This window comes from Balaenoptera borealis (genome assembly GCF_965194805.1).
Source record: "Balaenoptera borealis genome assembly, chromosome: 15".
Classification (NCBI taxonomy): domain Eukaryota; kingdom Metazoa; phylum Chordata; class Mammalia; order Artiodactyla; family Balaenopteridae; genus Balaenoptera; species Balaenoptera borealis.
Genome location: NC_138871.1, coordinates 44,927,774 through 44,952,598, shown reverse-complemented (window position 1 = coordinate 44,952,598; position 24,825 = coordinate 44,927,774). Strand labels below are relative to the sequence as shown.

Below are 24,825 nucleotides of genomic sequence, written 5' to 3'. Positions count from 1 at the left end.
TCCACTTGTTCACAGCACCTTCTACAAAGATAGCCTGGAGGGATCCCACACTGAAGGTGTATGTGCTTGTGCGTGCGTGTATCGTGGCAACAGTCTGCAATAACCCCAGGAAATAGGTGCATTTTGGTTTACCCCAGCACCTGTCGACTGTGGCAACCGGGGCTAGTTAAGAAAATCAATTAAAAAAAAAAAAAAAAAAAAAGAAAGTTAAGTTTCACTAAACCTTTTGTACCAGGCATATAATGGGATAAGAAAATAAAGGGGGACGGGAAGGGTCAGTTCCCTAGAACGAGATCACTACCTTGTTTCTCACGACTTCCTCTCTTCTCTCTCACACTCTTCCCCCCACCTCTTTAAGAGGCGAGACTGGAGAGGAAGGGGTCAAAGGTTTAATAAGGAGAGGAGGCGGGGGAACAGAGAATCGGCGTCCGACTGAGGATAAATCCCGACAAAGTAGTTTGTCTTCACCGTACTGAAGTGCAGACAGAAAACCAATGCGCTGTCCCAAGCGGTGGCAGTAACAGTACTCGGCCCAGGGCCTAAACCCCAAGGCTGTGCCCAAACCGGAGGCATGGTCCCCTATCCTACGGTTCCAATAACCTTACCGTCGGACTCTGCCCGAACCAGCAGCGACATTCCCTTGAGCTCCTCCACATAGGTGGAGGAGACGTGCCCGGTGCCTCGGTCGTCCCATTGCCGGTCTTCGTTCAGGGTATAGACCTTCACTCGCCGCCGCGTATCCGACATGGTGGCTGCTGTCCCCACAGCTCCAGCCGCCGCCTCCTTGCTCACCTCGTCCGCGCCCCTCACTCTAGAGAGACGGTAGCGGCGGTGGCAGCAGCGGCGGCGGCGGCGGCTCCGGAGAGGCCCGAGTTCACCATGGCTCCCAAGGTTCAGCCGCGGGAAGGGGCAACAAGAACCACTGAGACCTTTCCGCCCGGAGTCCCGGTTACCTCTCACTTCACCCCCGCACACACCCACCCTCCCCACCCTTTGCCCCCCAGAGCTCGCTCGCTCTCTCGCCGCCGCCGCCGCAGTAACTACTACAGATCCGCCATCTTGTAACCCGATTCTCTCTGCCTTTCTCTTCCTCCTCCAGCAAGCTCACACGGGCTGTCCTAGCAGGGGCTACGGCGGCCGACGAGTCCAACATGAGGCGCCTCCGTTTCTGCACGCACGGTGTTCTCGCGAGGCGGGGTACTGGACTGAGGTGGGTGGGTCTAAGTGCGACTTCCTCCTATCTCGGCCCCGCCTACTGCCATGGGATCTCGGTTGGGTGGGCGGTCCTTGCGAGCTCCTTGTCTTAGCTGGTGCCGCGAGAGTCCTCTCTGGACAGGCGGCGGGCGCGGAGTCATGGATTCGGCTTCGTGCGGATTGCTGGCTTCACCCGGCGTGTGACGAGCCGTGGGATTCAGCTCTGTGGAAAACACAAAGCAAGCCTGGGAGGTACGCATCCTTGGACGGGACTCACCCTGAGCAAAAGGGAAGCAAATGTGCTCGCACTCCTTAATGGAAGCTTACCCTTTCAGCCTGTGAGAGAAAAACAGTTTAAACCTCTTTCTGTGAAGAGCTTAGCCCTTTAATGCGACCCGAAACCCCCTGAAACTCGCTATGGAGTCTGTTACAGTTAAGCATCTCCTCAGGAAGTGTCCTGTGCATCTCCAGGAGACTGTAACATTGTACACAAGTGTATCGTTAGGCTTTTGGTGGCTGGCCATTGAAAAGCATACTTTCCGCTTCATGAAAACAGTGTCCTTCCCGTGTTTGTAACGTCGGAAAATAAGTCTTCAGATAAGTTTAGGGAAGTGGCGGGGAGCTACTTTCCTAACACATCGAAGAGCACTGTTTCGATATTTTTGAGTTTCTCTTGCTGACATTTCTCGCGTTCTCTCTCGGGAGGTCTTATGCACTGAATAAGCGAGGGAGGAATTCTCTTGGCGTTCACGTTGTCAAACATCACATTAAGTGTCAAACATTGCGTGGTGGATACAAACCATGCACTGGCCCCCTGTTCGTTTTGGGTAGAATCCTTTTGTTCGTTTTTAAAGACAGTCTCAGCTTGTGCCGCCAGCTTTTTACAACCCATTAGTCTGAAAGGTGAAAGTCAGGCGAGATGCACACGTTTTACCCTGCAGCGCATCTTGGGAGTTGTAGTCATTCCTTGTCAATGGTGTTGTCAGAACGTGCTTATGTTTTGACCAGATCTTGTGGGTACACCCTTCCGCGGTACAATAAAACGTGAGACGTCTTACACAGAGCAGGCGCCTGATAAAAATTAAATTCTCGTTTCAACATCTGGATACATAGGATTTTTTAAAATCTAAATATACTTGGATTAAATAGTTATAATATACGTGGCAATAGAGCCCGTTAATTGCTGTGATTGATGTGGACGAAATGCATTTTGAGCCCAGAGAAAATAACATTTCTGTCTCGGGTCAGAGAAGGCTTCACACAGATAACTTTTGAGGCACACTCAGATAACTTTTGGGCCTGATGTTAGAGGATCCCTGAGTGGGAGTTTGGCTTGAAAGGTGTTCAAGGCTGTGGGGACCAGGTGAACAAAGTCAAAATATGTTACTGGCCTAAAAAAATGTATAAGCTATGTATTAAGTTAAAGGAATGAGAACTGTACAGAAGTCACTTTGACACCATACATGTTAAAAGTTTACTGTTCTACAAATAAGATCTAACTCTGGAAAAAATGGAAATAACTGGAGTCATTTCCTGTATTTGTTCAATCATTCAGCAAATATTTGTTGAGCATATACTATGTGCTAGACATTGTTCTATACAGTGAATAAGTAGAAAAAGTCCTTCTTTCATGGAGCTTACATTCTAGTGCAGGAAGACAGTAAACAAATCTATGCCAGGTACTGATAAATGTTATGACCAAAAAAAAACAAAAAAAACAAAATAGAGTAGCAGAAGGTTAGAGAGTGAGTATGGGAAGGGTAATGGTGTCTATTGAGGGGAGGCAGTCTGCCATGCATTTCCCTAGGGGAAGGGAGAGCCAGAAAGCAGTAACTGCAAGTACAAAGGCCTTGAGGCTGTAGCATGCTGAGTGAGTGAGAGGGATAGCAAGGAAACCAGTATGATTGGAGTGGAGTGAGAAAGTGGGGATATGGTGGGAAATAAGGTTGGGAGTGAGGGAGAGGCTGTCTTGAAGGGCCTTGGGTTTTGTTTGAATGAGTTGCAAATCCATTGGAGAGTTTTGAACTAAGGAGTGGAATGATCTGAACAGTGTTTCAAAGCATCCCTTCCACCTTCCCCTTAGTACCCCTTTTGCTATACTCCCCAATATCTGAAATAAGGGAACAGAGTTAAACCCTTAGCACTCACCTCTGCCCCTTGCTGGATCCTCAGGCACAGGTTCTTGTTTTTTTCTTGCCCTAGGTCACAGGGATTCTCTCTTTCTTCTGCAACAGGCCGATCTCTAACAAATTTGTAAGGTCCAGGACAAGCACACAAATGGAAGAGCATATACCGTATGTCTAACGATTTAAAAATTTTAAATCAAGCTATTAAATAAAATATATTTTCTTTTCCTACCTTTGGTATACCCTGAGAAATATATTTTCATATTGCCTGGAAACCAGATTCCAGATTCAAATCTAGAATTCTTGAACTCCTCAGAGTTCCAGAGTCTCCCTTTGGCTTCTGAAGTCCTTAGCCTGCCTTCTCTTCTCACACCTCAGCTCTGCCTGCACTTAGACAGCCCTCATGTGCATACAGAGGGTACCCCAGCCTTTTGTCCAAGCTCTGTCTATGTCTACTCTCCCTGAATGTAGTCACCCTTTGGCCACTCCTCAGGAGGACAGAATTTGGGAAGAGGACTGTGCAGACCCTGGGAGCAGGCTTGGCCTTTGGGGCAGGGAATTCCAGGGTGCCCAGAGCATGGTCTAGAAAGGGAAGAGTGGGTTCCAAGTGGACACATCCCTTGGTTTCATGGACTTCTCATCCCATGGAGAGAAACATAGACAGAGGGCCAGAGCAGGATTCTCCAAGACACACTGAGGGCAGTAATGCACTGCAACAATGTGTATTCCCCAGCAAAGGTTTTCTTCAGGCAAGTTACACTCCAAGGGTTGAGATAGATTTCTATATCTGTATATGTAACATTTATACCTACCACCTTTTTTTTTAAACACAGATAATGGAATACCGTACATACTGTTGTACTAATGTACCCTAGTTTATTTAAACCATTTTTTTCTCTATATATGTCATTTCCAATAGTTCGTAATTTCAAACAATAAATGATTGTACAGAAGTTTTTTTATGTGTGCCAATATATGCGTAGGTTAAATTCCTAGATCAGGGTTTTACAATTTTGGCACCACTGACATTTTGGGCTGGATAATTCTTTGTTTTGAGAGGCTGTCCTGTGCATTACAGGATGATTAGCAGCATTCATGGCTTCTACCCACCAGATGCCAGTAGTATTGCACCCCATCCTCCTGTTGTAATAATCAAAATTATCTCCGATCATTGCCAAATGTCGCTTGAGGGCACATTACACTTTTTAATTCTTGAGGATTAAAAAATATAGTAATCTCTACAGAGTAAACTGGGTTCTCAGTCTTATTGACTCATGTCCTTGAGATGTAAGGCTTTCTGTTTTTACCCTTCCTAATTCTGTTCGATGATTTTGTGAAAAACTTTTATGAAAGTTTTTTTGCTATATTCATTCATTTTTTTCCTTGAGGTGATTAATCTTTAAGGCCTTCCCCATTTAAATAAGTCATCAAAACTGATAACCTACATCCTCTTCAGCTACATTCCTATTTCTTTTCCCCTTTTCAGCCAAACTGTTCAAGGATTAAAGTTGTTTATACTCCCTACATTTCCTCACCTCACCACTCACTCCTTAATTGAACCTATCTATTCTGGTTTCTATCACCCAGCCCTCACCAAAAAGCTCTTGATAAACTCACTAAAGACATCTTTGTTGATAATGCCAATGGACATTTTTCAACCCATTTTACTTGATCTAAGTTAAAACTGACACTTATTTGTCTGAACTTCCTTCTTTCCAGTCATCTCATGATGACTCCTGCTTTATCCTTCAGATGTCACCACAATTATCACTTACGTAGAAGAGCCTTCCCTGACTTCCTTGACTAGGTCAAATCCCCTTGGAACCAAAAAACCCAATTCACATAGATTTAAATGATAAGACAATTTATTGGCTCTTGTGAATAGAAAGTCTGAAGATAAGATGAACCTCAGGGTTGATTTATTTGAGTGACTCAAGAGTATCAGTGAGAACTTGATTTTCTTCTGCCTCTCAATTCTACTTTCTGCTCTGCCAAATCCATCCTAAGACTGATTCCTTTTGTATCTTAAGATGGTAGCCAAGATCTCCCAAGGCTACATAGTTCTTCACCCACATCAAAAGAGAGTTTCTTCACATATCCCCAGTTGCACTGTGATTATACTAACTTAGGTCACATGCCCACTCCTGAACCTAGAGTTTTGTGGTCTAGGGAATGTCATGTACTGGACTGGCTGAGGCAAATCAGGGCCCATGCTTGTAGTTGCCGGTGGGGTTAGTCCTACCCAAATCCCATGTATGTTACACTATGTGACATGGGTAAAATAGATGCTAGGAAGACAACTAGAGTATTCATTTTATCTTCCTATTACACACTTATAGCACCATGCACCCCTCCATTGTAGCATGTCATACTTGTAGCTTTATATTTATTTGTATGAGTTTTTATTAATAACTGTCTCCACATGTAGATGAAAAATTTTCATGAGCCCAGGGAGTATGTTTTTCTCACCATTGCATCTCTGGTACCTAGCATCCCATTCTTCTGAGGTGGTAGGTGGCAGTGTTACAAGGGCGTGTATGGGTATGAGTGTGTGTGTGTATGTGTGTGTGTGTAGGGATGGTAGTCATTTGGTTATGTGGGTTTGGGAAGTGGAGTCAGGCATATAGCCCCTCTCTGTATAGACTTTTACCTTGCCCTCAAATTCTCACCCCTGATCCTTTGATTTTTTTTTTTTTTTTTTGTGGAGATAATTTGTTCTCTTTTCTTATCTGATCACCTCTGGGGTCATATAGATTGTGACTTCCTCTGTTCTGCTAAATTTACCACTGCTCTTCTATTTGCTTGTCATGCAACCAACATTTATTAAAATATCTTGTCTGCTATTGTCTCTATTGTTTGCCCTTTGCACTCTACTTTTTAAAAAAATTATTTAACTGTGTTGTTAATTTTCCATGTTTAACCAAGGTATTCTGTCATGTTTTTATGGATTTTTAATGTTTAGTTCTCTAATCCACTTGAAATTTTTTGTATATATGAAGTAGGATGTCAATGTAAAATTTTTCCTCCCAATGGAGAGCCAACTGTTAACATCATTTATAGATGAAATAATTTGAAATGCTATTTAAATCATATTCTTTATTAAATTCACAGGCACACAGACACATATACACACATATATCTAGATTTGAGTCTGAATTCACTATTCTTTTTCCATTGTTTTATTTGGCCAACTCGAGTATGACAGTTAATTGCTATAGTTTTATAGTTTGTTTTGATTTTTGGTTGGTGTGGTGGCCTTAAAGTGCACCACTCTGATCTCCTTAAAGAGAACCTACTCTGGGGAACATAGTTATCTGACAGCAAGCTGCCTTTTGGGCTCCACCATTATGTTTGTGCCACAAATACCTCCAGCTGCTCCCAGCCAGTGACTCAGCACAGCAGGGATATAAAACTTGTCCTCTCTTGTCCAAAGCAGAACTCCTCTAATGGCAACTCTGGCTTGGGGAACTTAACAGCCAGGATGAGACTTTCTTGGAAATACACTAGTCAGAAGCTCCACCCAGTATTTCCTTCCCTTCCTCCTTTTGCAGAGGTCAGACTTGCACTATGGTCTGCAGGCTCTTCCTGTCAATTCCTGAGCCCACCTATTTTATCCATCACAGACATTTCCCCCAATTAATATCTTGCATGTCTGATCCCTTCTAGGCATCTGCTTCTCTGAGGACCAGAACTGACATAGGTGATACAGGGAGTGATGTCAGAAATCAGACAGTAAGATGGGGTTTGGGGAATGGTTTACTCAGTCCCTGGCACGAGGTGGCCATTTGACTGCTGATTTCACAGGTAGTGACCTAGGAAAACATCCTAGAAGGGGTGAATGCTGTTTCCTATTCAACAGTTCAGGATTTGAAAGATATGGGAGAAACAACGCTTATGAGGAGAGCAGAGGTGGCCAATTAAGTTGTACTACTCCCTTGCAGAGGGCTAATGAATTGAGGGCACTTAATGCACAGTTAAAAACTACATTTGGGAGCCAGGGGGGCTCTTTGGTCTTCATAAAGAGGCCCTTATTCCCTGCAGTGGAAAAACAGATATGGGATTTGACAGTTACAGAGCTCTAAAGATATTTGAATGCTCAGTCTAGGGAGGTTTGCTATGCAGCTAGGGCCCTGGTTGGGAAAGCCTGAAGCTTTGAAACATGGGATGGGTGCCTGTGAGTATTTTGGCTCTGTAGATATCTCTGGATCCTCAGGGACTGCAGAAGTGGCTTATAACTCCTAGTAAGAGATAACACTTCCCCCTTGCAGAAAGACCTCCTCCATAGTTGCTCCCATTTCTTCTCCTAGCTGAGAGGCTATGGTAACTAGGGTTAAATCTGGTTGCAATATGCCTGGGGATTGCTTTGCCTGATAAGGAAGGAGATTACGCACCGAAGGAACTGAAATAATATGCTAGCATGTACTAGCAGGAGCTGGAGGAGTACACTTGGGATTGGATTTTTAGGGTGCTTGATCAAGGGGGCTGGAGGTTAAGACTGAATAATCAAGACTTCATTGACTTTGGGACTGAAGATTTAACCCTGGTCAGGACCACAGGGGATGGGGCAAACTCATTGCTGGTGTAGCTCCTTGAAGCCCGGAAAAAGTGAGAGAAGTGGAAATGAGCTCATACCATGGCAACGTTTGACCGCTATTTTGGCAAACATACGTGGGCACTGCTCGCTTATTAGTTCTAACTAATTGTTTTATAACAATTTAAAGTGTTTTTTAGATGATCATCTGCAAATGTTTCTGTTCTCCACCTCTTTTTAATCTCATCACACTGATTAGGACCTTAGAACACTGATGAGAGTAATAGTGGTGATTCTTGTTTTGTTCCTGACTTTAATGGCAACATCTTCAGTGTTGTATACATGTTCTTAATTTCTGATAGATACCACTTGCCAAGTTAAGGACGTTTCCTAATATTCTAAATTCTCTAGGAAGTGTACATCGAATTCTATAAATTGACTCTTTCGCATCTGGTTATTATATGGTTTTTCTCTATAATTCATTATAGAGATTATATGCTTACCCATTCTTGCATTCCTATAGAACTACTTGGTCCTAATAGCTATTGCCAATATTTTATTAAGATAATTTATCTGTTTTCATAAATGATAATGGCCTACATATTTTTATACTTTTTTAAAAAAATCATCTCTTCTAATTTATGAGTCCTTGACAATTGCATTAAATTTTATAGTCAATATCAAAACTATAGCCAACTACGCAGTTTTGGTTTTCATGAGACACTGGGTATTCTTCAGTGTTTCCCAACACATGCAGGATAAAGTTCAGAGTCCTAAGTCTAATATTCGAAACCCCTCTACAATCTGACCTCTATTTACTGTCTTCTTTATCCACTGATAAAACTGTTCCACTCCATAGGCAGCCTTTCCCTTTATAATCATCCTTTAAAGCCCAGCTCAAATATCACCTCTCCATAATGAAGTCCTATTCAAATTCCACTTCTTAGAAACTTTCACTTTTTCTTCTAGTTAGAATTAACCTATTCTTTTCCTATCTTTTTATGACTTTTTTAAAACCTTTACTAGACTGCTCATCAGTCTGGCTTTCATAAATTGACTCTATATTAGAGTATATATGTCTCAGAAAGAAACAAACTATTCCATCGTTTAGTACTGTACTCATAATAGGTAGTTTTAATTACCTTTAAATTAATTTTGTAAATTTCAGACTTATTTTGAAACTTGTTGCAGTGATTTGAGATATGCTTGAGATGGTAAAACTGGAGTTGTTTTAATTATCTCTGCAAAAGTCACTTACGCCCCAACTGCTTTCTAGGATATTCAGGTGAATATCCAACCAATATGTTGGTTGGTGACTTCATACTCGTATTTAATAAGTCAGACATCTTTCTCTTCAAAACTATTTTGCCCCCCCCAGGTTTACTATTCATGTCACAGATCGTACTGTCTTCACAGTGCTCAGGATGAAATCCTGAGTCCTAACTGCTTCTTTTTCTTCCCCCCAACTACGTCCCCTTCTGAGTTAATCTAAGTCTATCCATTTTCTTTTTACATTTGTTTTGCAGTATGTTGGTATTGGCTCAGTCCATTTTTTTCTGAACATTCTCCCTTCCCAAGGAGTGAGCCCTTGAGAATTCTCTGACTAGCTGCTTGCACCAAGTTTAGGGTTACCAGATTTAGCAAACAGACATACAGGTTATCTAGTTAAATCTGAATTTCAAATAAACAAGGAATATTTTTTTAAAAATATAAGTATATCCCAAATATTGCATGGGCTATAGTACACTGAACATTTGTTTACCTGAAATTCCAGTTTCACTTAGCATTGTTATTTTATCTGGCAATCCTAATCAGGTTTGACACCTTTCTCAAGCTGAGCCTATTGTTTTCTCCTCCAGAAGTTGAACTCAGAGACAAGTAACTTCCTGTGGGATAGCCATCTTTTGTCCCGTGATATGAAAATACGTTTGCATAGAAGAAAAAAGCTGTTATATGGAAAGCAGCACAAATGAGAGGCCATGAGACTCCATAGGTAGGGAGAACTGTCTTAGTTCCTGATAACTTGACAGTCCTGGTTCAAGTCCGCCATAGGGAGTGTGACTTGCCTTCTGTGAAATAAATTCATGGCCCTGTGATAAAATTCCCCTTTGCTTTAGCTTAACTTAGATTGGTTTCTGTCCCTTGATACCAAGACACATTCTCTTTTCCATTTATGCTGCCTACCACTCTAGTCTCTGATGAGCCTGAATTTTGTAAAAGCTTCTTAAACTTTTACACGACCTCTGTATCTTCTGTCTTCCTACAAATAACCAGGCATATTCTTGCCAGATTAAATGCTTTAAAAATATCACCTTGCACTGGCTATCTCGTTTTATATTCTTTAATAAAATTTGCTTTCTAATTCTGGTGAAGAACAGGCACAAGACTAAGGAGTACAAGACTGTGAAACTGGTTTACAGAAGGGAAAGGCTGCTGTATATTCTAGACATACAATACCAATAAAGTTGTTAGCCTCTTTATCTGGAATTTTCTTTCCCAAATAGCTGCATATCTTCCTCCACTTCATTCAGGTCTCTGCTCAAATGTCACCTACTCAGAGATGCTATTCTGGATCATTTTATCTAATATAGTACCTTTTTTTTTTCTTTTTAAATCACTCTATCCCCTTACCCATTTGTTTTTCTTTAAAGAACCTACCACTATCTGAGATGTTGTATACTTATTGTTTCCATCCACTAGAATGTGAGCATTGGAACTTTATCTGTTTTGTTTACTGATGCATCTGCTGTACACATTATAGTACCTGGCACATAGTAAGTGTTGAATAAATGAATGCCATGCTTGGCTGAACTGAAGTGAGAACGATACTGATGTTAGATCTAGATCTAGATCTAGAAATTCAAGATATTCTATAAGAGAAGAAAAAATGTATTAAAAAACTGTAATTTATGGGCAGGGAGACGTCAATAACAAAGGTTATAAAGGAAAAAGTCTTTAAGTACCTATATTGCACTAACTACCCAAATGGGAACTCAATTTGATTTGAGTCATTATAATTTAGAGATCTTAGCATATGATAGCCGTCATAGAAAGCCTTTTTTGGAAAGCAGGGAAAACTACCAAGATGTGAATGTGAAAAATAAGAAAAGTCCAGATATAAAGTGTATGCTCTTGGTTTAAGTGGAAATGAGACCCTTTTCGGGGTTTGTAGTTAGTGACTTGTATTTTCACTTTGTGGCACTACTGGTCTCTAGAGTTTAAGAACTAGCTTTATTTTTCCATATTATTAGCAGCTGGGAGTCTTTTTGAAAAATAAAATCTAAAACTCAAGAAAAACATAAATTACAATTTTGAAATTGTACCAGTAAGGGTTATGTCTTAAACAGAAGACAAAGTGAGAATAAAATTGTTTTGTCACTATTATAAAATAGAACAATGAAATGTACAAAGCATATAATTTAAATTTAATCTTTCATTTTCAGTTGATCTTCAATAGTTCAGAAAGTATATCAACATTGCCTGTCATGCTATTTTACATACTATACATATACATAATCAATGTTTACTGACTTAAATACCCACATTTAAAAAATCTTTGGTCAGCTAAATTTTTAGTATTTTCTGAACTAGTTAGCCCTGAGTCAAGAATTTACAAATATTTTATCAGATTTATAAAAGGAAGAAGATTCTAAATTATGACTTCCACGAACCATTTACTTTTTTTGTGGAATTATAATGTGATATATTAAATAATGGGAATGAACATCATCTTACAGCTATTACTAATAATTATATCAATAGCCTCTATACATGGCTGTTTCAAACATTTATTTATTAACTGAAAATCATGATTCCTCCATCCCTTCCACCAAGAACATCCATACATTAGCAACATACACACACAAAATGACCTAGTTCTATATGATGAGTAAATTATTTTTCTGTATTTTCTAAATTTGAAAAATGTATTACCTCATTCTCAACAGGATCCCATTTATAATATTTACTCCACTATGTTTATGGTTTTGTGACCAATTTGAAAGGTGGTATATCATTAAAAGCAGATCAAATTAGCTCCCTCAGCTCCTTACTATATCTGGTAACTGTACTAAAGAAACAGGCACTGGTTTTGAATATGGTAAGTTTCAGTTTGTGAAACAGTTGTGGGTAAGTAAAGCTATTATGCAGAAGTAAGCCATAAGATGGCTAAGAGTAAACTGTCACTACTGTATAGGAAGAAGAAAAATATGTAGGAAGAAATCCATCATAGCAGCAAATGTGACCTATTATTTCTAAATTTTTCAGATATTTCAAAAGTACAGGATTTAAAGGGTAGTCTTTTCTAAGACGTATAAATGATTTGCTTTTAATAATAAATATGTATTGATTTATAATGTAAGTAAGAGTAATATAGGTAATTCGGAATTAAAAAATGGAACACGTAAAGTGAGCAATTTAATACAAATTAGAATATATTTATATTATATATAAATCTACACATTAGAAGATACTACTGAAATTTGCTATACAGAATATCACTCTAGAATTCTTAAAAAAAAAAAAGTCACCAGGAAGAATTAAATGATGACTATGAAATAGATTCTCCCATTACAATACTGCTTCTGTCATTTAAAGTTTTGACAACAGTTGTAGCTGGAGACTGGAGCACTTTACGAGAAAGCCTCATTCTTCCATCAGCTGGATCACGTCCAAAGTATTTCACCTGTGTTAAAGAAACAAATGTACTTTAAAAGTTACAGCACATTGACTGATACCCAAATTATTGGGTTGGCCAAAAAGTTCGTTCGGGGGTTTCCCTGAAATGTTAATTTAAATTTACATGGTCCAAATAAAGCAATGATTAATGTTTTCACTTGTTTACTGAAATCATAGCTCAGTGCTAACTGGAGGTATATGCTAATAAATATAATTTGGTTAAGTAATGATTATAAAAAAAGAAAAGATGGGGGGATTTAGTTGCCCAATTATAATCTTCTGTTAGACTTATCTGTGCCTTATTCTTATAAGAATAAGAGGTGTTTTTTTTTTTTTTTTCTGTTTTTTTTTTTTTTTAATAAGAGGTTCTCATCTGAACCTAGATAAGGGCTTCCTGAGCCTAAGTATGCTACCAACTATATAGGATTATGCTTAGGTCACTCACTGTAACACTCAAAGGACCATCTATCACACTGGAGGTTATTTGGCTTGAACACAGACATTGAAAGTCAGGGGGAAATGTGGTTGTCTTTTTACATCAGAAGGGACTTAAAAACTATCTTATACAGAGAGATTATGTTTTAGTTCTTATCTTTCTCTAGAGGCTACTTGAACAGTGGGACTACAGATTGGGAATAAACCAGAAGTCTTAGTCACTCAGGTCATGGGTATCAGGAACAACTGGAACAGAATGTGGTGCAGCCAAAAAAAAACCAGACTGTCAACCACTTCTTTCATCTACTCATACAGGACTATTAAAAAGGTCAATTTTGTTATCAAAATTCTAGAACTGACATCATGGCTTTCATCAAACTCAAAAACTTTTAGCCTCAAGCAGTATAGAAGCAATTAAAGTCTCAACTCCTCAAATACCTTACCTTATCAAGAGTAAGGCTGAAGAGTTACCTTATCAAGTTTCTTATATCCTGTCTCCAAATCACTGACTCTGCATAGCCATCCCTGACCGGCTCATGTATTTTTAAAAGCTCTAAAGGGGACTACTGTCCTAACTAACATGTAAGCTCCTTGAGGGAAAGAATTGCATCTAAATCCCTAATGAGTCTGTTTTAAGCAACCCTAAAGTTAAAAAAGAAGCACAGCATATAAATAATATAAATCACACATGTTGATTTGATTCTTTCAGCTTATTTGATGAAACAAATAATTGAAACTTCAAGTATAATTTACAACTTTAAGGCTAAAAGGTTGAATACAAGTACCTGAATTTCTTGGCCAACTTCTAATCCTAAAGCAGTGGGATGTTTAATCTGAAAGAGAACGTGTTAATCTATTAGTTGTCATGCATAATTACCTACTATCCATGGTAGTACACATTTTTTTCCAAGTGGAAAACAGCTTTATTGGTTTTTCTGATTATAAAATCTGTTAATTATAAAGATTTAAAATAATACAGAAGTATTCAGATGATAGTAAAAATCATCCAAAACCCCTCTGCTTGTAGATAACTAATGGTAACACTCCAATGAGTATCCCTTCAAAAATAGCTATTTAGTGTGTGTCTTGCATTTATAAAAATGGACCTTACTGAGCTTGTTGTTTTATAATACACAGATTTTTATTCAATAACATGTTGAGATCTTTTCATATTAATAAATGAAGCATTATAATTGAATATTCAAATTACATTATTTGTTTAACCAATCCCCTAAAGATGGTCATTTAATTTGTTTTAAATTCCAGTGTTGCAAATGTTAATAATCAGTGAATCTAGGTGAAAGGTATATGGGTGTTCAGTCTATTATTTTTTCAACTTTTCTGTAGGTTTAAAAAGTTTCAAAATAAAAAGTTGAGGGAAAATAAACTGCAGTGTTGCAGTTATTATATATTCATATAGTCTATCCTCTCAGAACAAAGTCTGAGAGGAACTTTGTGGTGGAACTTCTAGGTCCAAAGGTACTTGTATATTTACCAAACACTCTCCAAAAAGTTTGCCCCACTTTACATTCCTATCAACTATCAACAGTGTATGACAGTGTCCATTTTTTCTCTACACTCTTATTTATGCACATTGGGAATTTTCAACTATCTGAAAAGTTGAAAAATGGTAACTTGACTTTATTTGCAGTTTAAAAAATTGCTGTTGATACTGAATATCTTGGTTGGCTTAAAAAAAAAACAACAGTTTTTCCATGTTCTTTGTTCATTTTCCTATTGATATTCATCTTTCTTACTGACCTACACAAGCCCTTTGTATATGAAGCCTCTGTCATATAAGCATTTTTTCCCCTAAGTTGCTGCTTGTCTTTCAAACTTATTGTAGTTTTGCCATAACTTAAAAAAATCATGGGGTCAAATTTTATCACTTTATTTACATTTTTGGCTTTGATATCATGCTGAGAAAGATTTTCCCCAGTCCCAAGATCATTAAATATGCATATTTTCTTCTAGTGTCCTTCCTCAACCCTCACCCCTCCCGATGCCCAGATTTTCTTTTTCTGCCCTCACTGCCTTAAAAAGAAAAGTTTTCTTTTTTATATTTAGCTCCTTGATCCAAATGGGATTTCAGTATAAAAAGAGGAAATATCCTGTTTTATGATAACTAGCTGTACCAATATCATTTATTGAATAACTTCACTGACTAAAAATGCAACTTTTAGTATGTATTATATTCTTATGTATATAACTGGGTTTATTTCTGGTCTCTATTTTCTTTTGTCTATTTCTGGGCCAGTAATACTGTTTTATCCTGTATTACTTTATAATATTTGGTAAAACAGACCTATTATTTCTCTGCCCCTATAGTATTCTTGAATGGTTTCATAATGGTCTTCCAAATGTATAGACTACAACAAAGACTAAGAACATCCTAAGAATTATCTTTCCATGAATGACTGGTCAGGAAAATTGGGAAAACAGGGCGGTAACTAGATATTTTTACTAACTGCTATGTGTTAACCCTAGAGGCTAGTCTACCTTAAAACACTGAAGAATGTTTCTATTCCATCATGGAAAGAGAAATATTATCTGGTAAACAGTGTAAAAACAGCAGTATTTCTGTCTTTTTGGTTTTGTTTTTGTATTTAGGCTAGTAGTGGACAAAATGTACAATCCTCATCAACCTAGGTAATTTCCCTATGGTTATTTTAAGGCAGTTTTAAAAATAATCAACTATGCCTTTCTTGTTTTTACCTTTCGTTGATCAAGTTGTGTGTTATGAAGTAGTACTGCAGTCATATTTGGATATAGTTTAACCATTACTCCAGTGTCTCTATGAAAAGGAAAAAAGCCTGGTTAGAACGATAAGTTACTCTATTATCTACTGATAATTAAACTGTGATTATGTTTTCATAGGAGAACAAAGTAAAAAAACACATTAAAAACCCCTCTCCAGTATATGTTTTTGTAACTATAAAAAGTATCTAAGAGGGATACTTATTTTTCCAATTGAAAATACACTTTATATTTAAATACTTATGGATCAAAGGACAGAGAAAAGATAAAGGAAAAAATATGCTGGGAAAAGCTCCTGGAATATATATTCTTTTATATTTTTCTTCATAATATTTTCCAAAAAATTTTGAAATGACATTAAATATTTTAAAATAAGTGTAGAATTATCATCAACCTATTAAGGAGTGATTTAAGGAAGGGGGTTACATAAAATGGGATACTTATTTCATTAAAAAATATATCTTCCTTTTTTTCTTTAATCTACTAAAAAAAAAAACCATCCCATTTCTTAGTTTTCACCTGTGATATTAAACAAATTATCCCATTGCCTTTTATAATTCATTTCAAATTTCAAATAGTTCTGAACATTCATGCTACATTGGATAATTTTTTTTTTCTTAAAGGGAATTTTCTGACTCAGAAAATGCAATCTTTTTAGCTGGTGAAAAAATGATTTGAGGTTGAAAGTGGCATTTAAAAAAAAAATGCACTACTTAGGCATTAAGTAGTAGTATCTTTAAAACAGACCAACAAGAAACTACCAAAAAAAAAAAAAGAAGAAAGAAAAAGGAGATATTGCTAAGTCTATTTGGGGCTTGTTTATTGGGAAGATTAAAATGGTGGGAAATTTGGTTAAAGAAAACAATTCAGTTAGAATAATATATTAGTATAATTATAATCACAGAACCATGTTAGTGAAAATCTACAAACTCGTGCAGAAAATAAATTTTATGTTAAAAATAAATAATGATTATATGGTAATTGACATATAATCTAAACATCTTACAATTTCAAAGTAAATAATGCAAATGTGAAGTTAACATGAGCTTGTAATATAAATCTTATAAAAAGCAGCACAGCATTTTAGTTGATATTACCTGATTTCAGTTATTGTGGCGGTATATACTGCTCCAAATTCTAATTGCTGCTCTTGCTGTAAGTGCAAAATAAGCCGTAAGATTCATAAAGAAAACAGCAACAAAAAGTAGAAAAAAACTGACTATTAAAAGATCTGTTCTTACATCATCTTTGCAGATTTCGGTAATGAAGTCTCTTGCTTCATGCATGGCACTGGGTGTTGGTGCAAATATAGAAAATGTTTCTTCATCCACCTGACTAATAGTTACTCCTTTTAAAAAAATAATTTTATATATTAAAATATATAATATATATATATTATATATTGCTATATATAGATAATATATATATTATATATTGCTATTATATATATTATATATTGCTATATATATATATAATATATAATATATATATTATATATTGCTCATTCCACTGGAGAATAGTCTTAAAAGTAGATGTGAGAGCAGGGGAGTGACCTGGAGGTAGCTGGGCAGGGTTGTGCTATGCTTAATCACTGCTTTAGAAATGAAGGGATTCATTTATCAACAAATACACACTGCACACCTGCTATGTATCCAACACTGTGCTAGGCCCTGGGGATACAACAGTGAGCCAACGTCCCTACTTTCTTGGAGCCCACAGTCTGGTGGGAGAAAGCATATAAGTTCTAATTTTGGAGAGTTTGGTTTTGTGCTCTTAATTATGAGAAGAAACTATACTAGAACCCTTTCCTCACCTTTCTCCCTCTTACTCTGTAGAGTGGTGAACAGATGGATGAGGGACAAAATCATGTCCGTTTCTCAACCCTGAGAACTGCCCAAGGTGACTCTACTTCTCGCTCTCCTTCAGTAACCTCAAATCTGGTAAGTACTAGGTAACCCAAAGATTGATTCCAGAAAAAAACAAATTGTAAAGCATACTACTTCTACACATACCCTTTAAATAAAAGAGTCTAAATAAATAAGACTAAGTGAAAAATAGCAGAACTCATAATAAGAAAAATTAAAGCAAAACTCCTCTAAAGTGAAAAAGTAATTTTTCTAAATGTTTGATTTTAAAATGTTGAAGAAAAACTGATGAATTCTAAGTCAGCCTTCTTGAATATAAAGATGATCGTTTGCTAATTTATTAAGAGGCATACACAGAAAACTTACAGTAAAGACATGTCAGTGTTATATCCTTTTTTCATCTCATTGAGATGTCAATGTTACATCTGTCTCTCATCTCTCAAACTTATTTTTGGAGAAACACAATAGAGGTGAAATGGCAAACTTACATGACCTAGCATTAAATAAAAAATCCCAAACATCATACAACTCTTACCTGTTTCAGCCTGAAGTTTTTTTAAATGATATCCACCTGGTCCAATAAATTTTGCTCGTTTTGATAATGGAACCTGAACAGTTTCTGAAATGTAGTACAGACAAAAATAAAAATTATTTAAATACATATATATATATATACACACACACACACACACACACACACACACACATATATATATGAACCTAAAACATGTACTGGTCACTCAAGACTTGGCCTAGACACATGTAAAAATATTTCAGTATGAAATATAGAAAAACAATTTGCTATGTGACTTAAAACAATTCTAACATCTAAGAATATCCCCTGAAATTTAAAGTATTTTAACTATAAAAGCATTTGACTTTTTTGTTTTGTGTATGGATTTTAAAAAAAATTTTAAATACCAGTGTACTTTCATATGTTTACCTTATCATGAAATCAGTAATTTTAATGTATTACCTACAACAGGTCCATTTTCTTTTCTAGATGCTCGAGGTTTTGAAATAGTTTTGTTCATAATCTGTAATATCTCCTTCTTTGCCGCTTGAAGAGATAAAAACATAATAAAATTATAACTGTATAAAATAAATGTGATCAGATATAGCAGTATTCTTAGTTTTATGGAGTGGAATCCAAACTCTTTAGCTTAATAATCAAAGTTCTTTACATCCCAATTACCTTAACAATTCTACTTGTATTCCCTTCTCCAATCCTATCTCAGGGAGTCAATTTGTAAAAACTGAATTTTCACTGGTTTTCCACATTGATGATTAGTCATGTACCCAATAACTTAATACTTCTTGATCTAGGTTGTTACATTAAATTTCATTTTCTAAAGCAGTATTTTATAATAAGCCTATTTTTAATAATAAGCCTAATAGGAATTATAGTTCCCATTAACACAAAGACAGTGATAAAAGGAGAATCAGGCACACTGGCTTGGCTTACCTGAGGCTTGCTGAATGGCCTCCATTACAATTTTTATTGGTATTCCAGGTAATTTAATGTCAGCCTAATATGGAAAAGCCGAAAAATTATGTAAATATTGATTTATGACCTTATTTAAATATTTAAAAATGAAACAAAATGGGTTTTAAAATACCTGTAATGCAGTTATTCCCTTAGTAGTGCCGGCTATCTTGAAATCCATGTCACCATGGTAATCTTCAATCCCCTTAAAGAATTTAACAAATTATGATATAATTTTAAACAAAAGTGAAATTCACCCATAGTCACTGTAGAGGAATTTTTAAAAATAGCTTTATAAGTAAACCATGTCCTTTAGGACTATACACAAAAAAATATCTTGTATATTAACTACTGCTTTCAATTTGTGGCTTTTTAAGTTATAAATATTTCGTTAGAAAATCACTTTATTTTTCATGTTCCCCCCCCATAAATGAATGCATAAGGATTAATTTATGATCATCCTAAAGTGAGCCATTATGGATACTTATACTGTAATATTTATTTTTAACTCACATCCTATAAAATCCAAGGCAAATATGCAGAAGAGGAAAGTAAGAACAAGGACTTCTATTTCTCCAGCACTAGCATTCTTCTAAACACACTATGCTTGTAAAGTGTGTATAATCTTCACCATTAAATATTTGAAAATGTGAATATACTTGCCAGAATATCTGTCAGCAAACGATAATCTTCTATTTCACCCTTGTCAGGATTGTTTTTGGTGACCAATCCTATTGCCACACCTGCGACAGCAGATGAAATTGGAACTCCTATAATTGAGAAAAAGAACTTGTGTGCAGTGTGTACATCAGCCTAACATAGGTTATTCATCTTCTTTTGACATTGGATGGTGTTCTAAATTGACAATTCCAAAACTAAGTTAGAGTACAGGTCTTAATAAATCATATGACTATCTCCTTTCCTCTTTAACATATAATAAAAGCTCCTTAACATAATTCTAATTTTGTTCTCAACAAAAACCTAATAATAGCAAACTTAACTCTTAAAGTAATCCATTTCTTTGCCCTTTGCTTTTGGTGCCTTCTTTTTCTTTTTTTTTTTGAAAAGTAATCATGTATTTGGTAAATTGTTCCAGCCTGAGCCCTTTAGTCTACCTTCCCATGACAGCCACTATTAGATTTTTTGTATATCCTCCCAGAAAATTATACCCAGGGAGTAAAAATGTGAGTGTAATCTTTTCTTTTCTTTACCTTATTCTTTTCAATGGCTGCAGAGTACTCCCTGTATGTGTTTATAAGCTATACAATAGAAGTGCGGTTACTGAGTCAAAGGGTGTGTGAATTTACATTTGTTATAGTGTCAACCACAGTCTTCCACGGTGTGTAACATTTTATACTTTTACCAGCAGTATATGAGGGTACCTGCTATTCTACATTCTTGTTAATTTTTGTCAAATCTTTTGACCTTTGCCATCTGAATGATAAAGATGGCAGCTAATTGTTTTTAACTTGATTTCTGTTTGAGTGAAGTTGAACTTTTTTTCATGTTTTTAAACCATTTATATTTCTTTTTCTGTGAACTGCCTATTCATGGCCTTCAACCATTTTTTTATGTGGTTGTTAGTCTTTTTCTTATTGATTTGTAAGAGCTCTTTTAATATGGATAGATCTTTGTTAAATATATAGAATATTATATAGTAAATAAAATATAAATATGAAATGTAATATAAAATATTATTTTCTAGTTTGTTGACTTTATTGTGATTTTTTTTTTTTCCTGTAGAGGATTTTATATGCAATCACGGTTCCTGGATTTTGCTTAGAAAGGTTGTTTTTTTTTTTTCTGGCCGTGCCACACGCCTTGTGGGATCTTAGCTCCCTGACCAGGGATTGAACCCCGGGCCACTGTAGTGAAAGCACTGAGTCCTAACCACCACTGGACTTTGGGGGAATTCCCTAGAAAGGTTTTTTCTGTTCAAGATTTTCATAAAATCTTCCTTGTTTAATTAAAAAAAAAAGTTTAAAGTTTTGATCACTTGGAATTTATTTGGTATAAAGAAGTGTGACAGAGACCTCATTTCATATTCTCTAAGCAATCTCACATATGCCCACAGTTTTAACTATCACCTACAATGTTGATGACTTAGAAATCTGTCCCTCCTGCCTAGTTCTCTTTGCTAAACCCTGGATCTGTATAGCCCATCTGCCTATTGGACATCTCCAGCTAAATGTCCCCAACACATCTTAAATATATATACAATTATGTTCAAAATTTAATCACCCCCAATAAATCCTTTCTCTCGTGCATTCCGTCTTGGTTGAAAGCAATAAGACACTCATACTAGAATCAACACATCTTTCCTCATTTCCTATACACTATCAAGTCACAAAGATATGATTAGTTTATCCTCTAAATTTTTAAAAAAATTGTCCTGGATACTGAAATATCCATTTCGACTCCTTTAGTCCAAGTCCACATTATTTCTTGCCCTGGCAACAGTTTCCCTGTCCAGTTTTTTAGATTTTAGTAACCCCACCCACACCCCAGCTCCTGTTCTCTCCCACCACATCTCCTAGGGCTATCACGTAAGTTAGGAAAAACTACCCCCCAAAAGAAAAAAAGCAGATTCGCATCATGCCACTCTTCTCCATAAAATCCTTCAAGTTCCCCATTACCTGCTTCCAGGAATTTTTTATTTAAGTTCTGTGGTCAAAAAAGTTTGGGAAATAGTACATATCCTGCTCCTAGAGATTCAATATTCACATTAACATATTTAAGTTTATTTAAACCATATTAAACACACTTGCTTAACCCTGTGCAAACCTACTTTAGAACAAATTTTTTTCCATAGTATACAATAATCAACATCCTGTTGTACTCTATTTTATGGAATACTGAGTTGGGAGATACTAGCTTTAATAGTTCAAACTCCTTAATGTAATAATGATCTTTGAAATCTGGTCCCAGTTTATTACATCATCACTTCTTTCAAATACATTTCAGGAACATACTATACTGTTTCATAACTTTGCATATGTTGTTCCTTTCACATGAAATACGGGCCCTGATGCTAATATGCCTGGTCAACAACCACTCAACCTTTAAACCCAGATGAAATGTCGCTGTCTCTATGAAGCCAATTATGTTCAACCTAGTTCTTCATCCATATTGTACATATTTGTATTATCTCTTTGATATGTTAGTATCTTTATGTTTGTTTTTGTTCCTGTAAACTTTTAAAAAACTGGGTACCATTTGTATCCCTGGAGCATAGATAGTGTCTGATGTACGACATGGCAAGCACTCGTGTTTGAATCGAATACCATTTGTTGGCTCTTCTCACAGGATTTGACATTTATTCTTGTCAAATTTTTTTTCTTTTTGGCTCCATATTTTTTTATCTTGTCAACATTTTTTTTTTAGAGATTAAAAACTGTCATTTAACAAATCAGTCACATACTCCTTTTTATCAGTATCCTTTTTTTTGGAAAGCCAGTGTCCTTAGTCAAGTCAATAACAAAAAACATTGAAGGGGACAGGGTTTAGGATGGAGCATCTTCAAGTATTCTACTTGAGACTCCTCTCCAACCTACCCATCAGATTATCCAGTCCTGGCTGCTCACCCTTCAACCAGTTATATATAAATGGTATACTTATTACCCTTTCTTAATTTCTGCATCATTTACTGCCAAGGTCATAAACTGCCAAGCTGAACTCTAGATACACTGTACAAGCAGCACCCTCCCTCTCTACTCTAAACCTAGTAATATTTTCAAAAACAGAAAATGAGTTTACTATGGCATGACTTATTTTAAATGAGTCTCTTCTGGTTCCTGTCTTAAAATACTTATACACTATTCTTTTACCATTTAAGAGTCTTGCCAAGGGTCACTGTCAAGTTCACTGGGTTATACTTTACAGAAAATACATTTCTTATTTTTCAGAGTAAGAATTCTTTGTGTCTTTGGTATACTAATCTCCATGATTTCTCCAGTACTGCCAAATTGGTTTCAGTTATCTTATCCTGAAGTTCTCATCATTACTTAGGATGGGTTTTTGTCTAGACCTAAAAGATCTGAATTCATTTAAAGCAGTTAAAGACTCTCTTATGATCTTTTATCTTTCAGTTCACCTTTTTCAGGATTTGTTCTGTGTTTTCCAATATGAGATTATAAGAGTGATGAATGCAAGCTCCATGAGGACAGGAACTTCATTTTGTTTACCACTGTGTCCCAAGAGCTTAGATCAGTGCTTGGCACAGAGGTAGCATACAATAAAGATTTGTTGAATGAATGAATGAAGGTGAAAATAGAAATGGTATTTTACCAGCTACCTTAACTATCAGATTATGTTTTCCTTCCACTGAACACAACTAGAAAAGTGCCTTTAATTGCCTTTAGCTTTTTTTGCTTTGGCTTAAGTTTTAATCTTTTTAGAAATGGTATTATACATTTATACCATTCCTTCATTTCATCCTTGGTTATGTTATCCTTTCTATCCTTCTGTTTTTCTGTACTGTAAATGTATGAACTTATAGGGAACTCTTTGTGTGGCCTCTTGAGTGTCTTTAGTTTCCTTTTCTCTTCTTGAATAGCATCACTGGTGACTGGCAGATACTGTTTTCAGAGTCTCTTAACATGTTGCCTCTTTCCCTTTTGGTGTTTCAGATCCAGAGATTATACTGAACCACTTGCAATCTTCCTTTTTATCCTGAAGTTCTGTGTACTCTTCTATGAGTGGCATTGTTCTTCTCAGGGCTTGCATAAATCAACTGAAAGATTACATAGTTACTTTCCTTTATGGGTCCTAATACTCCTGCTTGCTAATCCAAACTTCCTTAGTGAATGGAATCAATTGCAGAGCTCTCAGAAAGCCCCTGGGGTCACCAAGTAAATAATTTCAGTGTATTGCTCTTAGCCAAGAACAAGAATTCCAGCAGATACCTGTATAGTTGAAGCTGTACTTTGTAACTATCTTCCTTCTGGCCAGGTTTGGTAATCTGTAATCTGACTTCTCCAAATCTTACTAAAATTCAATTAAAAAAAAATCCTATATTTTATACTAATCAAGTATATGTATATAAATAAGCTTTGGTAGTTTTGAGACATGACTCTTTTACCTGCATCCATTAAAGCTAAACTTCCACCGCATGCAGATGCCATAGAAGATGATCCTATACAAAGAAAGAAATAAAAATACTTGCTTTAATACTGATTTTTGTTAAATGTAGAAAATTGCTACTACTGGTTATTTCCTTACACATACTCATCTATAATTTAAATATTCAATATTCTTTCCTTCCTTCTTTTTAAAAGCATTTAAGGCAACCTTTCCTAAACCACAAACTGCAGAGCTGCACAGTCCAATATGATAGCCATTAGCAACATGTGGCCACTAAATTTAAATTATTTGAAATAAATTCAGTCCCTCAGCTGGACAGCACAGAGAGAGAGAATTTCTGTCACTACAGAAAGTTCTACTGGACAGCAGTGCTAGAGATTCTGATTCTAAGAAACCTACCAGAAAAAACAGCATGCCTCTTCTGTTGCTTAATCAGAAGGCAGTTAAAGATACAGGGCTATAGCTCTCTCACTGGACCATAAGCTATAGACTAGTCACACCCAATAGAGAACAGAAAGTCTCTAGTTTAAATTCTGAGCTTTGGTGTTTTTTAAAAAATATCTATGAACATCTATCTATGTCTGCTACATGTTTGAGAACTACATGCTCTTTCTGCCTTTAATGATTATATCACCTTTCCTTGACCTGTGGACCGATTTTTAATTTAAATTT

At 36.4% G+C, this 24,825-nt stretch overlaps 2 protein-coding genes across 6 annotated transcripts in view; both read right to left on the bottom strand.

The window, feature by feature from the left end:
* PPP4R3B (protein phosphatase 4 regulatory subunit 3B) overlaps positions 1-898 on the bottom strand; it is a 61,087-nt gene extending 60,189 nt beyond the window's left edge. Inside the window, exon 1 of the mRNA XM_082356527.1 lies at positions 606-898. Within this exon, the coding sequence (XP_082212653.1) occupies positions 606-747 (142 nt within the window). The 5' untranslated portion in view covers positions 748-898. The remainder of the gene's footprint in view (positions 1-605) is intronic.
* A 10,357-nt stretch (positions 899-11,255) lies between these two features.
* Positions 11,256-24,825, bottom strand: part of PNPT1 (polyribonucleotide nucleotidyltransferase 1) — a 42,159-nt gene continuing 28,589 nt past the window's right edge. For 4 of the 5 annotated variants that reach the window (XM_082358118.1, XM_082358119.1, XM_082358120.1 and 1 more), the window contains 11 exons: positions 24,152-24,205; positions 19,735-19,841; positions 19,205-19,276; positions 19,051-19,114; positions 18,562-18,645; positions 18,121-18,204; positions 16,962-17,068; positions 16,818-16,873; positions 15,679-15,757; positions 13,749-13,796; positions 11,256-12,535 (listed from right to left, as the gene is read on the bottom strand). In XM_082358118.1, coding sequence (XP_082214244.1) covers positions 12,401-12,535; positions 13,749-13,796; positions 15,679-15,757; positions 16,818-16,873; positions 16,962-17,068; positions 18,121-18,204; positions 18,562-18,645; positions 19,051-19,114; positions 19,205-19,276; positions 19,735-19,841; positions 24,152-24,205 — 890 coding nt within the window. In that variant the 3' untranslated portion in view covers positions 11,256-12,400. Of the gene's footprint in view, positions 12,536-13,748; positions 13,797-15,678; positions 15,758-16,817; positions 16,874-16,961; positions 17,069-18,120; positions 18,205-18,561; positions 18,646-19,050; positions 19,115-19,204; positions 19,277-19,734; positions 19,842-24,151; positions 24,206-24,825 lie in introns of those variants that run through there. The other variant, XM_082358122.1, reaches the window with a different exon arrangement.